This window comes from Molothrus ater, chromosome 5 (assembly GCF_012460135.2).
Source record: "Molothrus ater isolate BHLD 08-10-18 breed brown headed cowbird chromosome 5, BPBGC_Mater_1.1, whole genome shotgun sequence".
Taxonomy (NCBI): domain Eukaryota; kingdom Metazoa; phylum Chordata; class Aves; order Passeriformes; family Icteridae; genus Molothrus; species Molothrus ater.
Window position 1 is genome coordinate 41,020,529 of NC_050482.2, and position 16,638 is coordinate 41,037,166.

Genomic DNA, 16,638 nt, shown 5'->3' on the forward strand with positions numbered 1-16,638 from the left:
CAACAAAGAACCCCCCAAAACAAACAAACAAATCCCAAACCCCAATATTAAAGAAAAAATCCCAAACAAACAAAACCACGAAAAAGGTGCTGCGAGGTTCTCCTCCTTACGCTGGGGGGCGCTGCCTAACGCCCCTAGAACGCGAAACGGCAGCTCCTGGCGAAGTCTGGCTCCTCTCGCTGCCCGTCCGAGCCGCTGTTTCCCGTTGCCGTGGTGACGCTCCCGCGGTAGCAGCGCGGCGCGGGGCTCTCGTCCACCCCGTGGAGCTCCCCACCGTCCGCTGTTGGCGGATGCGGAATTTCAGGGCGGAGGGGCGGCCGGTCTCCAGAGGTGTCCAGAAAGGCGGAGGCTCCGTGAGGAGCTTGACCGAACGACAGGTGAGTGGGTACATGAAGTAGACGGGGGGAGACCGGAGGACTGCGGGCACTCTGAGCGCTGGACTACAACTCCCAGCATGCAAAGTGGCGGAGCCGCTCGCCTGTCGGGAGGCTGCGGTGGGCGGTGCTGCCTCCCGGGCGCGGTGCCTTTCGGGAGATGTAGTTTTCCCTCAGCCGCGATCTGGTGTTCGCCTTCCCGGCACGAATGCGCTCCGTGTGCCTGGTGTCCCGCTGCAGGAGCCGAGCTCACTGCCTCCCATTCCCTTCATTGCAGGGGGCAACGGATTGCGAAAGGGGGGAGGAGGGCCGTTTCTCCCTTCTAACATCCATCCACAAGTTTTTACCTCTGTGGGTTACATAATTTCTCACCATTTCTCTCTCATCATCTTTCATAATTTCTGTGTATCATTAAAACTTTCTATATTCTTAGCGTTATTTTGAGGACTCTGTTTTGGTTCATACTGCGTTGAAAGGTATTACTTTTTTTTGTGTAGCTTTCAAAACAGATAAGATCTTGTGGGAAGTAGAATGTCGGAAGATATTGAAGGAATTGAAAGAGAAGTAGAAATTGAATTAGGCAGAATCAGTGTTTCTTCGTTTGGAACAGATGATCCTGAGCCTGACACAGAGGCATCAGAGGAAGCCTTGAGTGACAGTGAGACAGTAAGTATTCAGTGAGCTGAGCACTCAGTGTATCCAGCGAGTGTTCAGTGAGCTAAAACGGCTCCGTTTGATGAGGGAATGTTTCCCTGACACACCTAACCTGAGGCTGTGATCTGAGCAGTAGTCTTGGTAGTATTGCTTAATGAAAAATGTAACAGAACAATAAGAGAGATGGATATCAGCATTCTGCTTGAGAAGATCACACCTGGAGATTTTATTTTCTAATCTTCTGAAGCTGGAAGATTTGATGAGGTAGATTAAATCTGGATGAATAAACCCATGATTCTTCACTGCAATATGTATTTCAATCTTACAAGAGACTGATTTAGGAGATTCCTTCTAAGATTTCCAGATACTAATTGCATATAAATAGGTTCTTCAAGTCCTCTTTCTTGTATGACTTCTTTTTTTTTGGAAATGTCTTTCCTCTGAATTAAAATCAGTTATTTGGGTCCTTTTCTGCCATTTTAATCGTGCAGATTCATAGCATAGGGATTGGTTTGTAGGATATTAGGGTGGATAATATTGATCATAAATCATGTTTCATATGATGTAGACAAAGGCATCAGTGATAAGTGTGTAAGAACTCACATACTGAACATCAGCAATGTCTACCACAATTTGCACATCTGAGTGAAGGCAGACCATTTTCCCAAAATATTGACATTCAAGGCAGTCTTTTGAATAGAAAGTTTCTCTGTAATAAAGAATACTGAAGCATTGGTTCTACATGCATAAACATGTAGTTTAAACATAAGTAAATTTAAAGTTTATTTATCCTGAAAAGAAAAAGATCCTGTACCTCACAGGTATTTGATAATTTTTATCTCATCCTTCTTCTTTAATTTCTTGGTCCAACACAGTTATAAATGCAGTAATTTAATGAAATGTGCTTCTAGAGAGAGTGCAAGATACATTGCTGAAATTTTACTAGACTGTAATTAAAATTGGAATTATGAATTGTTCAGTGGGTGGTAAGAAAATGAGAAGGGTATAGGAATTTGGAAACATTTTGGTGGAAATTGCTGCTAAATCTCCATCAATGCTTTATAGGCAAAGCCAAAACAAGTCTTTATTGTCTTATGTCAAGTATTTACCTTTTTTCAAGCCTGTGAGACGAAAATGTAGAACATATGTCAAAGGTTGTGTTTTTCTAGATTTCAGGCGACCTACCAGAATCAGTTCTCGCCTATTTGAACTTTATCAAGAGCAGCAATCAAGAAGCTGAAAAGCTTATACTGCAGGACTTAGAGGATGAGCAAAGTAGAAGTAAGCATTAATCACAGTTAAAATGTTTGTACACCTCATATTGCCAGTGGACATTAGACTAACAAGCATCAATAAAATAATGCACACTTTTAAGTAGAACAAGCAGCGAAACCGATTCCATCAGCTTCTGAATGCAGGATGAAAGTCTCTAGGAATAAAGCCATGCAATGCTATCTTCTTGAATTAACATCTGAGCAGAAATTAAACTTTTTTAAAAACTCATCTAATGCTAAGGAAGGCAGGTTGCAAGGTTAATCTCTGAGACAAAGCTCAGGCCAGACTCTTCATCAAAGTCGAAAATGAAGTCAGTGGAAGCTGAAATGTAGGATTCAGATACAATTGACTCCCACAGGATATGTTTTAAGTCTATCTTGAGAGATGCCCAAGCTCTCATTGGATGAAATGACCATTAATTGGCAAAAAATAGATTGCTGTCAGCTGTGTGACTGAAGCCAAGCTCATGGAACTGTCTGTTCCATTAGTGCAATAGGCTTGGTGACCAGAAGCTCAACATTGACTACAAATTTTGAAATCTGAGGAGCATCCCTATTTATTCTTTTTTTGTAATGCAATCTTACTCTTTTAAATTGTTCTTTGTCAGCTTTTGACCTATCTGATACAAGTGCTGCTGTATTTTTCTGCACAGAAAATGTTCTGCTGTGTTCCATGATGTGGAATTTTCTTTCATATTTGCTATCACTGTTCTTACAGAATCATTGTGTCTGTTTCTGTTATACACATTTTCTGCTTTTAATGCACATAAATGATTTCCATACATATTTAAGTAAAACTGGGGGGAAGGAAGGGGAAAAAAACCACTTTATTTTAGTTTAAACATAGTGACAGATAAACAGTGTAAACCAAAACTGAGCATTCATAAGGGGTTTTCTCTCTGTGGACTAAATTTTTTTTAATTTTTTCTTTAGATTACATTTATGAAGTAGTTTCTTGCCATCCTTCTGAATTGAAGGAAGATACAAAACAATTTAATGAAAAGGTATTTTTAATTTATACATTACTTATAAGGAATAAATTATATTAAATTTTCTAGATAACTTAAACTTGAGATCTATAAATGTGTCAGGTTTTTTTCTGTAAGACTATCCATAAGGTATTAAGATGAGTTTCTATATACAATTCTTTAGAATTAGGACATCAACTATAATACACCATGTCTATAAGCTTTCAAATTTGAAATAAATTATCTGAGATATTGAGCACGAAAATAAAAAAAATTAAAACTGAATAATCCTTTATTGATAGTTATTTGGAGAATATTATCTTAATATTATGATATTAATAACTCATATATTATAATATTAATAAATTATCTTAATTTAAGCTTCTCTAATCTTATTTTTTATGATGATCAGGAAGATGTACTAATATTAACCTTGCTCCTAATATATTCCATTATTTTATAGAAAATATAAACATGGCAATCTCTGTACCTTTCAAAGACAATTCAAGAGTTATGAGCATGAGTGCTTCTATACTTTCATAGGATTTGACTGAATAACTCGCTGAAGTTTTCTTAGAAAAATATAAAACTGTATTTAATTTATTCACTTTTAATTTGCTGCCTGGCTTTTATTAGTGAGCACTCTTGCAAACATGATTTTTTTGTTCTCAGAAGACTATTGTTTAAAACAGCACAATTACTTCATGTGACTTCAGCTGCCTTACAACTATTAATATAGGCCCAAAGCATGTGATGAACAGATGATAAATGAGCAGGAATAGATTACTTGCCAGTAAAGAACAATGAAATAAATATAGCAATCCTTGTGCCCATAGTATTATTTTGAAATAGTCTTAAAAATTTGCTCTGTAACTAGTTCTTCCCCAGTGTGCATAACAGTATTCATGCATAAGTTCTTGGTTTCCTAGAAAGTAAAATAAATCTCAAATGCAAGACATTCATTTTTCCAAATCAAAATATTAAATATATTTTAAAAACACATAGAAATATTATGTATTTTGATAAATACTACAATATTTGTTACTCAAGAAAACATTATTTTGACTGATATGTTAGCATTATTCAATGTGTAAGGATTCCAGTCAGTAGTAAGTTTTACCTTGTTGTAGTTGTCATATGATAAAAAGTTTATTCTTGTTCTGGAAGACTTTTATAATGTTCTGCTTTTAATTTTTTTCTTGTTTTCTAATAACAATTTTAAACTATGTTAGATACCAGTTGAAGTTGAAAATAAAGACTTGCAGCTTGCTACAACACCTGATTATAGTCAGTCCATCAGTGATGAAGCAGTCACTCATGACCACTTTCTTACAGGTAAACAAGCACATTATTAATTAGGTTGGGTTGATCTTTAACATATCAGTATTTCCTGCTTTTCTGTTGTCATAAGTATCATAGCAGTTTTTTAAAAGAATTTCACATTGCAGTATACAGCAGGGCCTGATACTTGATGGATTTGACATAAACAAACATTTTTGCCTTTATCTAATTTCAGGATCACAAAAACATCATAGAAATTAGTGTCAAAAAATACCACTCAAAAACGAAAGCTGCTCAGAGGCACTAAGCAGGTTCTGCTTTGGCCACAGATTTTTGTTGTTATTTTGGTTTTTGGATTTTGACTGGTTTTTTGTTTGGTTGGTTTTTTTTTTGTGGTCACATTGGCTGAGGATGTTCCTTTGCCATGGGCTTTGGATGAGTTGGGCTGGAGTATTTCAGTGCTAAAGCACTAAAAGCCACAGAAGACATCCTCTGCAATCCTGAATTGTACATTTTTAGAATAAGCATAGTAGTTGCAGAGTCACTAAGTATGCCAAATAATATGACATCTCTGATGGAAAGGACTTGTGCTGCAGTTCTGATTTCCTATATATATTATATAATACATGTAGGAAATCAGATATATATTGCTGGCTATATAGTCATAGGATCTTTTTCTTGTCTAATACCTTAAGACTGTTTAATGTTCCTCAGTGCTTATTAGGAAATTAAGTAAAATGTTTTCTTGGTTGATTAATAGCTGATCTTGAAATGAGCATAAGTCATGCCCATCGTGAAATAGAAGAACAGTGCAGACAAGCACTTGAGCTTGAAGATGAGAAGATGAAAAAGTGGAAAGCTGAGAGAGAATCATGGGAAAAACAGAATGAAGAGGAACATGCAAGAAGGGTGAAGCATCTGGAGCAGTTTGAGGCTGAAAGAATAAAGTTAGATCTTCTTCATAAGGTAATGAATCATATTAAGCCAATCTGTTCCAGTCTAGACTATCTGAATTCTAGCTCTAAGGTGAAAAAGGGGCTACTATCTCAAATTGCATCACTGTCCTAAACCCTGTCTACTTGCATTGCCAGTGAGTTGTAAAATGTATTTAAGTGCAGTCCATTGGTTTTTATGTGTTTACTGTTTTAATCAATCGTGAATGAATTTACTATGCTACATTTTAAATTATTCCTTAAGCTTTGCCTTTACAAAGTTTTTATATTATGAAATCAGCCAAAGTACTGGAAATGAGAGTTGTGCTGAAATTAATCCCAAATGAAAAATGGTCACTGTGCCCTAATAAACTACTTAGCTAGTTTGGACCTCCCACCCCAATTTCACATTTCAATGTTAAAATCTTAATGGAAGTAATCAGAACCAAAATTACTCACTACAGCAATGCTGGTGCTATTCTTCACTAGGTGAAAGTTACAATACTTGCTGTCCCTATCTTTATCTGGGAAACTTACTCAGGCTTCATCTACTGATGAATGCCATAGCAGATGATAACTCAGCACGTTGGCTGGTTGCGCTCTCAGACTATCTAGTCATGTTTTGCTATAGTGGGTGGAGCATCATAAAGGATAAAAGAGTGTAAGAACATGAAGAAATTTAACTCTCAGATATTATTCTTGTGAGGCCACAGAATTTTATTATTTAGCCTAAATAATTGTGTTTTGAAAGGTGCATTAACACTACATTTTCATTAACTAATTTGTGGCTTTCTGAAGAGGTGGGTGCCTTGGCAGCAGCAAGATAATTCAAGTCACCAGTAGTAAGGAAGGGCTTAGTAAATGCAAAGACCTTTGATCTCTGAAGGCCAGTTCAATGTCTGCTATAGCTGTCTTTTCAAAAGGTCAGAAAAACTGATAGGCCTTCTTGACTCTGCTGTCACAAAACATTTCTGGATGTAGGATGGCTTTCTCTAGGAAAAGATGGACATGGCCATGTTTAAGCACTTTGATACTGCTGTTGCAGGAATGCTTCTTTTGGAGGTGAGAAATAGAATTCAACTTTCCTACTGCAGAAGGATGTAGATGCCTGGTCTCTCATGCTGATCTGAACAGCATGCTTCTGAATGCCCATGAAAAACAGTGCTTAGACATGTGGGAGACTTTAGGCTCCAAGGTGAAAGTGGTTACTTTTACTACCTCCTTCATATCCTCCATATTTGATTTGGTTGATATATCTTGGTTCCATCAGGAGTCATGTAGTTCTGGATCAGCCTGGTTTTTAGTTATTTACCTAACTGACTTTCTGGCTGCTAACTTACAGTCTGATTGAGACTTTTTTCCTGATTGAGGTTATGTTGGGCAAGAGGGGAAATGCTATTTGCTTGCATGATAGTGAGAAAGTAGACTTGAACTTTCATTTTCTGTTTAAAAGCAATTTCAGTCAGAAATTTTTTTTTAGCTTTACTGAACAAAATTCAAGACAGCAACTGGCTGAACAACAGAATATAGCAGCTGTGAAAATCCAAGCTAGATTTAGAGCATTTTTAGTCCGTAAAAAATATGCTCCCATTTTAAAACAATGGAAATATGAAATGAGAAAGAAGCAGAAAATACTAGAGGAAATAGAGCGAGAAATGAAAGAAAGAGAGGAAAAACTGAACAGGCGAATGCAAGAAAACAGGTTAAAGAGAGAAGAGGAAAGAAAGAGGCAAGAAGAACTTGAAAGAAAACAATATTTGAAACAGGTGAGGAGGCATGAGGAATATGAGAAAAAGAAAGAAAGCCTGAGATTGGAAAGAGAAAAACAAGTGCAAATAAGAAGAGAAGAACAAAGAAAATTAGAACAAAAAAGAGCAGAAGCTGTGATGTGTGAAAATGTAGAAAATAACATAGAAGACATAAAAAAGGATAATAAGACAGAAAATATGAAAGTAATTAGAGAAGAGAAGGAGAAACTAAATAAACAAGTAGAGGAACCAAAAGAAAAGCATGCTGAAATGATGGATGAAACAAATAATTGGATGATTCCAGCAGAAAGAAATTTGACACCAAGCGTGCTAGGCTCTGAGAAGGAACGCCCTTCTCAAGTGAATAATGAGAACTTATACATTAATTCAGTAACACAAGAAGAAGAAAATAACTCCCAAACCTATCTTGATAAAGTTTCAACTGGCCGTATTTCAAAGGATGAATCTCTTCACTTTGGTGCTAATGTCATGGCAGAAAGTAAGGCAAACTGCATATGCAGCAGCCCTCCAAATGTCCAGCCAAATGCTAATAACAGAGAAATTAAAGATCGATTTTCTCATGAAACTATGAAGAAAACTTTATTTCTGATGGAAAATGCTATTGAAGAAGTCAGAGACACCTGGAACAGTAGTCAAGATGTGGCAGATTCTTCTAGTAAAGTAACTTTTCCTGATGATATTGAAAAGAAGAGACTAAACTGGATGAACACGTGCAAATCTTGGTCTAAAATATATGAAGAAAACCAAAGAAAGCAAGCAACTATAAGAAAACGACTAAGGAAAAGTTCATTCAGCAAGATGCCTCCACTGAGTACAGACAAGATAATTCATAGTGGCCCTTGGAGTACTTTGCAACAGGTAACTGGTAATATGAAAGTTTGAGAATGAAATGGGAGACATACTTCCACTTTTTTTGTTATCTTCTCTTTTGGTATGTTCGCAGAATGCTTTATTGTTGAGCGGGAAATAGATATTGTGACAGTTCCTGTGCCCAGGTGCAGAATGAGAGCAATGACAATGACTTTTAAATTCCAATGAGTGTTGTGGAATAGACTGTTGTGGTATTAGTCTTCAGATGATTGATAATATTAACCCTTTAAAAGGCAAGATCTCTTACATTCTGCTAAATTAACAAGGTTTTGCCTTTGTGTAAAGGCCTACATTTCAGTTCCTGCTCCCTTCAGAGTTTTGAGAGCAATTGTCTCTTCTAGAAACAAGATATTACTGAGCAGCTTATAGATAGTGTTTTGCCATAAAGGACATTTCCTGGTTGCCAGAACTTATTTTTCTTACCACTTATTGCTTGCTCTGTGCTCTCATCTGGATTTCCATTCTGAGATGGCCTATACACACTTCTAGTCTGAATAATTTTTGTCTGTTCTACACTCATGATTTATGATACTGTGACTATTGTTTTCATGCTTGCCTCTCCCATTGGACAGATCAAACCTATCATTGCTATTCTTTTCTATATGAAAAGATTAACATTAGTTGCTTGCATTTTATAAAGCATTAGTGGTTTGTAGTTTTGTTTTCTTTTTCAGCCTAAAGAAAATTACCATAATATGATGTTGTGCAATGAGTATTCAATATACAAAACATTATTTTTATTTATCAATAAATGCATGTAGGTCACAACGCTTACACTCGAAGATTTGCCAGCTTGTAGCCTCTCAACCTTATCTGAGTGTTTAAACCTTCAAGTTTTGACTCTGAGGCGCTGTGGACTGGTTGCACTGGAAGGACTAAGTAGCTGCAAAGACCTGAAGTATATCAATGTGGAGGTACCAAGCATATTTGATTCTTTGTTATAAAATGGGGAGAACTGCCAGTTTTGCTCCTTAGTTGATTGTTTGGTAGTCCAACTGAATATGTAACCTTTAGCCTTAAGAGCATAGGAATAGCACCAACATACTCCCAAATGTGAACAAAGTTATACAAGCAGATTTACTGTGCAAATAACAAAAAACTACATGTTGTAAATGATTCAACCTATACTAAGAAAATAGCAGGCTAAGGTTAGCATTAGTATAGATCTTTGTTTCCTCAGTCTCTGATTGATGAGTGGGCAGATGCTGTTCACCATAGCAGGTGCTCAGCTTGAGCAAGAATAGGTTGAAGGACGAGTCCTTTGCAACATGAATACCTGTTACATGTATTTTTACGTGTAAAAATACACCTTGAATATTAATTAAAATTAGTAAAGTATATGCTCAAGAAATACTACATATAGTGAGTTATACCAGAGACCTAATGTTTAGGTATTCACTGCTGCGCAGTGTTTTACATGCCCTGTTTAATGACTAAAGAGAACTTTTTCTCTGTAATGCATCTTTGTTCCAGAACTTGGCAGTTTATATGAAACAGCTTTGTTCATATTTTTAATTTCATGTGTTTTAACAACACATTTTCCAGATGAAAAGACCAAGCACAGCAAATAGTGAAAGAGAAATCTGAGGAACCATTATTAAAATGGCCTGGGGAAGGGGATGTTTAAAAAGCAAGATCCCTTGGAGGAATAATATTAGCTTAGAACAGTGTTAATGTTTGTGACCAAAGTACCTCTAAATGCAGACTTTTGCTATTAGTAAATAGGATTCCAGCAAAATTACATTGGTCTTCATAAGCATTTAGTAAATATGATGTTTCTATGCAGTTTTTAGTTCAGTCTCCGAGGTTTTCAGGAGGTAGGAAAATATGTATGGAAAAGACTGCTCTGTTCTTACCTTCTTTTTTATGCTCTTTTTTTCAACTCTGGGTATTTTCAGAGCCAGAATGAAGTTCAAGATACATTCTTGTTCTGTTTCAGCAGGACACAAAAGTTTATTTCTAGGACTCATAATTTTTTTTCCCCAGTGGAAAAATAAAGATGCCCTTACTCCTAGATAAGAGTTTAGGATAAAAATAAGCAATGAAGGCAATATGCTATATTTTACTTAGTTCTGCTACTTTCACTTCAGATGCTATTTAATATTCTCATTTTCTTTTATTGCAGGAGAACAACATTCAGGTAATTGACTGTGCAAATCTGGAAAATCTCTGTATTCTCATTCTGAATAAGAACCGTCTTCCATCAGTTTGTGGCTTAGATGGATGCAAAAATCTCCAAAATCTTGAACTTTCCTACAATAGAATTACTCGAATTGGTAAGAAAATTACTCCAATTTGTATAACAATATTTATGCCATTTATATTCAGAATTATACACCCCTTTACTTTAGAGCCTAGTCAGCTGCTAAGGCCAAAGAGACAGACTTGGCAAAAAACCTTCATCTTAAAGCATGGCTTAGCTACTGCCCTGTATTCCATCTAGCAGGTCATATAACTATTGTCAGCCAAAGAGAATAAAATCTTTCTGAAAGGGCCACTAACATTATCTGCACAGAGTCAGCTGGAATATGAGAGTAGGCTGTGTTCAGCTTATCTATAGAAATAATGAAAGTAAAGCCTAGCTGTGCAACTGCAGGGAACTCCAGTGTGTTCCTGACTGACACAGTAAGTAGTTATATAGAAATTGTGTTGCCTGTCTTGAGTCTGCTGGACAGTAGAAAAATAACTAAAACAATTATTAAGCTCATAGACTAAGCGAATTCACATAAGACTTGTAAATAAGTAGTTCCACTGTTAAATAACACTATGAACATGGATAATACAGTTCCATGATAAACAGCAAGGGTTTAGCAAACAGAAAATGGGAAAGCTTAAAAAAATCTGTAGATGTAGAGACTTTGATGAAGATATTATAAATGTTTTTGTTAATAGGTGTAAATGTTAGTACTCATGAAGAAAATTTTTAATACCTGAGAATAAAAAACCTGGAAAATCAATGTTTGCTGAAAAAGCATATCAGTAGTCTAATGAGGAAAAATAAAATAAAATGGTTAGAAAGTTTCATCTGTATTTTTGTGGCAAATAATGCTTGATAAGATTCTTATTCAGATTGATCTTATTTGATTAAAATGTCTGCAAAATTACTCTAAGAATGACATCGTTTTAGTGGATGACATTTAAGAATGTGGCATCTGTGTGGAGTGTGGTAACATCATACAGGCCAAGTGGACTAAAATTCTCCAGTATTTCCTCTTTTGTGCAGTGCACTGCTACAATTACTGAGTCTCTAATGAATTGAAGTGAGTAAATAAATGTTCACAAAAGTCATCTTCAAACGTGGGTTTTTTTCCTCTCCAGAATTGTTTTGACGATTTTAGGTTAAAACAGAAGCATAATACAGGATATATTTCATATTGAGTAGTTGCACAGAATGCGTAAAAATGGATTTGTGAGTTACAGATAGTTAGCATATCACTCCCATCTGTAAATCTTGCAGGATGTCCCTTTAGCAATTTTGGAAGCTCCAGTACGGTGTAGTAAAGCTTATTTACATTCGTAATATTTAAGTTTTAATGACTTATTGTAGGAAATTTCTGGCATACTATGTTTTCTCTTTTTATTCTTTTCTCCTGTCATTGAAATATATCATCAGTAGGGGAAAAATTAGAGTTGCCAAAAACCCCTCAAAAATAGCAGTAAGAGAAATAGTGTCAATTATCCTTTTTCCCTTAGGAATACATGATCAAAAATTAAGTAATTGTGACAGTAACACACTGAAGTCGAGTGCGTATGCTTGTATTTTGAGGACGAATGCTTTGTTTAAAACTTTTCATGCACAAAAAATAGCATTTTGACTCAAGTTTTCAAATATGCTTCTGTAGGGTGTCTGTACTGCCATAGAGTGCTGGGTAAAACCCTGGCAGCTTGAGGAACAGCAATGTATAACCATGGATGCTCATAAATGCTACTTTCAATATACTCTTTTTAAGACAGCACAGAGAAGAACTTCTTTTTCATCAGACACCTTTTTAATTTAGGTTTTGTTGTTTGAGGGTTTTATTTTGCAGTTTTTTTCATTTTTATGTTCACTCTCAGCCTTCACTCTGTTGTTAGTTGACTTTGTCACACATGGAAGTGACTGCAGAACTCTATCAATAGCTGTCCCTAGCTAGCAGACTTCAGCTGCACTTTGCAAAATGCTGAGAACTTCCATAAAGGTTCTCCTTGAGTCTTGGTGAAACCATGTATTTGTCAACAAAATGCTTTTCCTATGGCTGCTCTAACTTTTGTTTGTTGCATTGCATGTAACCTGAATTGCAGGTAAAACATATAATGTCTTCTGGAAATGTGCAGAAGACTTTCAGGCTTCTATTTAATTTTGCATGTGGGCAGAAGAAGCAGTAAAATACCATTTGTTTGTATTACATTATTCTCTCTTGTGTATTTTCTGTGATAATTCCAGAATGTTCTGAATGACATTCAGGTGAGGAAGAGTAAAAAAAGGTGCTTTGTGCAGCATGCAGAGAAGGAAACTTTCAGACTCTGTTTTACCTTCTTGCCTTTTCTTATTGTGTGTGCAGTCTCTCTTCTTAGTCCCACTCCAGGCTCATAGAGTGCTTTTAAAGTTTCCAGTACTGCTAAACTGAACTTAAACTAATTTAAGCTTGAGGTAATTTAGCTGCTTAAGAGGAAGTCTTGGGAGCAAACACATGAAAACGCGAAAGTGTTTCTGAGACCACTAGATGGTGCTGGTTCCTTTTTTATTTTCATCCAAGCACGAAAGAAAAATACAGACCAGGTTCTTGCAGTCCGGGTATTATGTCATGGACATGTTTGAAATTTTTCAGAATAATTAAAGATTTGTATATTTATTTGCTAAAGCACACTTTTGAAGTTACGTTATAGGAAATGTGTGTTATATTTAAGATGATATCACTTTAATGTCAGATAATTGCATTCTTTTCACTAAATGTTTTTCATTTTTAAAATAAAATTATTGGAACGCCTATATTGGGAATTTTTTAAAATTTACTACTGTTTTTGTATTTTATGTTTTACTTCAGTTTTCTCCTTATAATTTTTTTTCATTTTTAAGTCCTCTTTTGTAATCTCAGTACTCTATGGTGCAAACTGATCTCTGGTTTCATAATTTTTTAATGAAATAAAATATATAATCATAGGGGTTTTTTTTCAGAGGACAGTCACAAAGAGATTCACTTTTGTGAATCCAGCTCATTCAGATTCCCTTGGTGAACTTGTGAAATTTTGGGTGAGATAAAGATGAGACACAGTGTTCCCTCAAATAATCCTAAATTAACTAAATTATCAAAGAATACGTGAAACAGATGTAAAATCAGAAATTCCTTATTTTAGATATGGTTTGTGATGGGTATCCCTTCAAAGGAATTTTTACTACAGAGATACAGAAAAGCTGCTCGGACCTGTAGCAAGTTAGATGGATCAGTGCCATTGCATGTGTAAACCTGTGGGAAGACAATGTAATTTTTGCTGTTGTAAGGATAATTTTGGTTACATTCTGTGAGAGAAACAGATGCTCATTGGAATTTCTTTGCATTTCTTTTGTATGTAGAGATTGCATGCTCTTTAATGTAGATGGCAGGAGTAAATTTGTTGAGAGTGGAATGGCTACAGTAGTATAGCTTTGTTCTTAAGGCACTAAATTTTCTTTATAAATTTTGTCGTTAAATTTGATACTGGCCTAAGTTTTAATACAGTTTTTTCTAACCTTGCTGATGAACTTAAAAAAAAAAAAACCTTTAAAAATGAAATAATAAAAACTAACTTTTAAACATAGTATTTTCATTCTGGTGGATGATTTTAAGAGGCTGTTAGCATTTCACCGAGTTCAGAGCAGTTGTAAAGTGGTTAAAGCATAGTAAGTACAGTTTATCACTACAAGGATGTTCTCTTCCAATGGCAGTACCAAAGAGATTATGAACTGTTATTATTGCTTGATTAACAGGATCAGAGATTTGTGAACCATATGTGCTGTATATGTGATAGGGTCAAAATACAGTAATCCATTTTAAACCCTATAAAGAAGTAATATTAATTATTATGTCAGAGAATGTACAGAAAATTCGGAGTTTTCTTAATACTTGAATGACAAAAGATTTTTATTTCATCATGTCTTAAATCTTGAATTTTCAGGTGGTCTGGAGTCACTGAAAAATCTTCAACAATTAATTGTGGACCATAACCAGTTGATCAGCACAAAAGGTCTTTGTGAGGCACCTACTCTCATTCACCTAGACTGCTCTTTTAATAACCTTGCCCAAGTTGAAGGCATTGAAAATTGTGGCCTACTTCAAGTTCTGAAGTTGCAAGGCAATAATCTCCAGGAGGTAAAAGCTTTGAATTTAGTGGTTGTTGTGCATACATCTTTACTAACAGTCATATTATTCAGCATTTCTAAGTGTGTGCTCTTTGATTGGTGTGGGATGTTTCATGCTCTTAGGTAAGATTTTTTTTTCCCCTTATCAGGGGGTGATTTTTCAAAGATACAAATGGCTAGCAGTTAATTGTTTTCTTACTCCCAAGTCCTTGAAAAATTGGACTCAGTGATTATGGTTCCTCCTTCATTTATAGCATCTAGTTTTTTTTCTGGTTATGGTTCTGATTTTGTTTATAATGTAAGAAAATATTATTATTACTTATAGATCCTATTATAATAGGAAGATAATTATATCAGGCCAGTAATAATGATATAATTGTCATTACATGTAAGTAATTGCTCCTTACTGTTACTTGTATATAATGATAATATTATTATCACCCTGATGATAATCATACTTATTTAATGTATGTTGATTCTCCGAAACTTGAAATTTGTGCTGCAGCATTTAAAATAGCAAAGTTGTTTGCTAAACGTATGCTTCATCATATTTACTCACAGTTATTCTCCTATGAATTCAGGAGATGAAAATCATTGTCAATAAGCAGCAAATAACTAACTAAATGAAATGAATAAAATAGTAAGGTTGTGACTCTTGGGCTCTTGAATTTTTTTTTCTTCTTTAATTTTTTTATATTAACTGTTCAGGTGTGATAGAAGACATTAAAAAGTATTTACCACCTGATATATAGAGATTATGTGTGACAACTGGTACATACATAATAAGGAAATGATACATATATCCAAAATGTCAGTTTTTCTTGTATTTAGCAATGATTTATGAAAAGCATCTGGTAAGCATTCCATTGTTGTTTCTCTAATTTATATTAGTCTTAAATAACCATCTCGTTTCTATTTAGCTTCCAAGACTGGAAAATCATGTTCTCTTAAGAGAACTATATTTGGATGACAATAGCATTTCTTCTATGAGAATGCTTTCTTTGTATTGGTTGCCTCTATTGCAGATTCTTTTGCTGTCTCAAAATAGGTAAGTAAGAAACATTCTTCCACTTACAGAACTGACCCAGAGGAATTTACTAACATAACACTTGTCTGAAAAGTATAATTCTCAGTATGGTTGAAATTTCACCATCTTTTTGGGATGTTCTTTAAAAATAAAAATATGCGGTTGGCATGTAATTACATCGGCTACCTCTATCTAAAAAAAATTGAAACAGCATTAACTATGTAATTTTTTTTCTCTTGGATATTATGTGAAAATAATTCTTGAGCATTGTGGCATTATTAAAACCATGGTGGGTTTCTTTCTTTCTTTAGCAATTGTTTCTAGAGTATGTCTGTCAAACTTCATATTTCACAGCTAGCTTATTCAAAACAGACTTTGAAGGCTAAGTTAAGGGCAACTACTAGAGTTAAAAAGGCCAAATAAAAATGTTTTTTATTTTACATACATATGTTAATACCCTCCAAAACAAGTATATTTGCTTTAATTTTTCACTCTTATGGTTCTGCTTAAAAGGTATAAAATAAAGAAGAATCAAGACAAGCAGCATAAAACTTGTTCATGCCCTCAAGTACTCTGTAATTAGTTTTCTGTTTGTTTTCTAAGATAATCTGTTCATCTTTAGAAGTTGAATAACCAGATATCCTGGATTTAAAATCTTATTTTCCCCACCCCCACTTTTTCTCTATTTAAATTCTGCTAAAAAAGATATAAAACATTTATTACAGTTTGCAATTTGTTAATAGGAAAATTTATTTTTAAATAATATCCATTTTTTTCTATACTGTGGTAATTTTGTTCCGAATAAGACTGATCTCAGCTTAAGAAACAAAATACTACATACCATATATATAAATACACTCTCAACTATTTACTTCACTCTCCTGTTAGTGAATAGATGTTTTTAAAGGGTGATTCATCTGCCATTTTTAGCTGTTTGCTTTGAGACTAATCATAGCCTAAAAGTGCCTGTTCATCTTCATTGACTATTAAAAAAATCAAAATGTCCACTTCACATGTAAGTGTCTACATCTGAACAGAAATGTTACATCCTATGTAACATTTAGTTCAGCACAGCCAATTGTGTCTGGGAGCCTGTGGGGAAAAAGGATGTATAAGACTGAGTCTTGTTATTATAAGCAATGTCCTTCATGGAAATTGAATATTATTTAAGTA

General features: G+C 34.9%; 1 protein-coding gene across 1 annotated transcript in view; it reads left to right on the top strand.

The window, feature by feature from the left end:
- The first annotated feature begins 905 nt into the window (after positions 1 to 905).
- The window catches only part of LRRIQ1 (leucine rich repeats and IQ motif containing 1), a 104,127-nt gene continuing 88,394 nt past the window's right edge, over positions 906 to 16,638 (top strand). Inside the window, exons 1-10 of the mRNA XM_054514912.1 lie at positions 906 to 1,040; positions 2,198 to 2,309; positions 3,236 to 3,306; positions 4,503 to 4,605; positions 5,312 to 5,517; positions 6,989 to 8,110; positions 8,884 to 9,036; positions 10,248 to 10,398; positions 14,255 to 14,448; positions 15,359 to 15,486. Coding sequence (XP_054370887.1) covers positions 906 to 1,040; positions 2,198 to 2,309; positions 3,236 to 3,306; positions 4,503 to 4,605; positions 5,312 to 5,517; positions 6,989 to 8,110; positions 8,884 to 9,036; positions 10,248 to 10,398; positions 14,255 to 14,448; positions 15,359 to 15,486 — 2,375 coding nt within the window. The remainder of the gene's footprint in view (positions 1,041 to 2,197; positions 2,310 to 3,235; positions 3,307 to 4,502; positions 4,606 to 5,311; positions 5,518 to 6,988; positions 8,111 to 8,883; positions 9,037 to 10,247; positions 10,399 to 14,254; positions 14,449 to 15,358; positions 15,487 to 16,638) is intronic.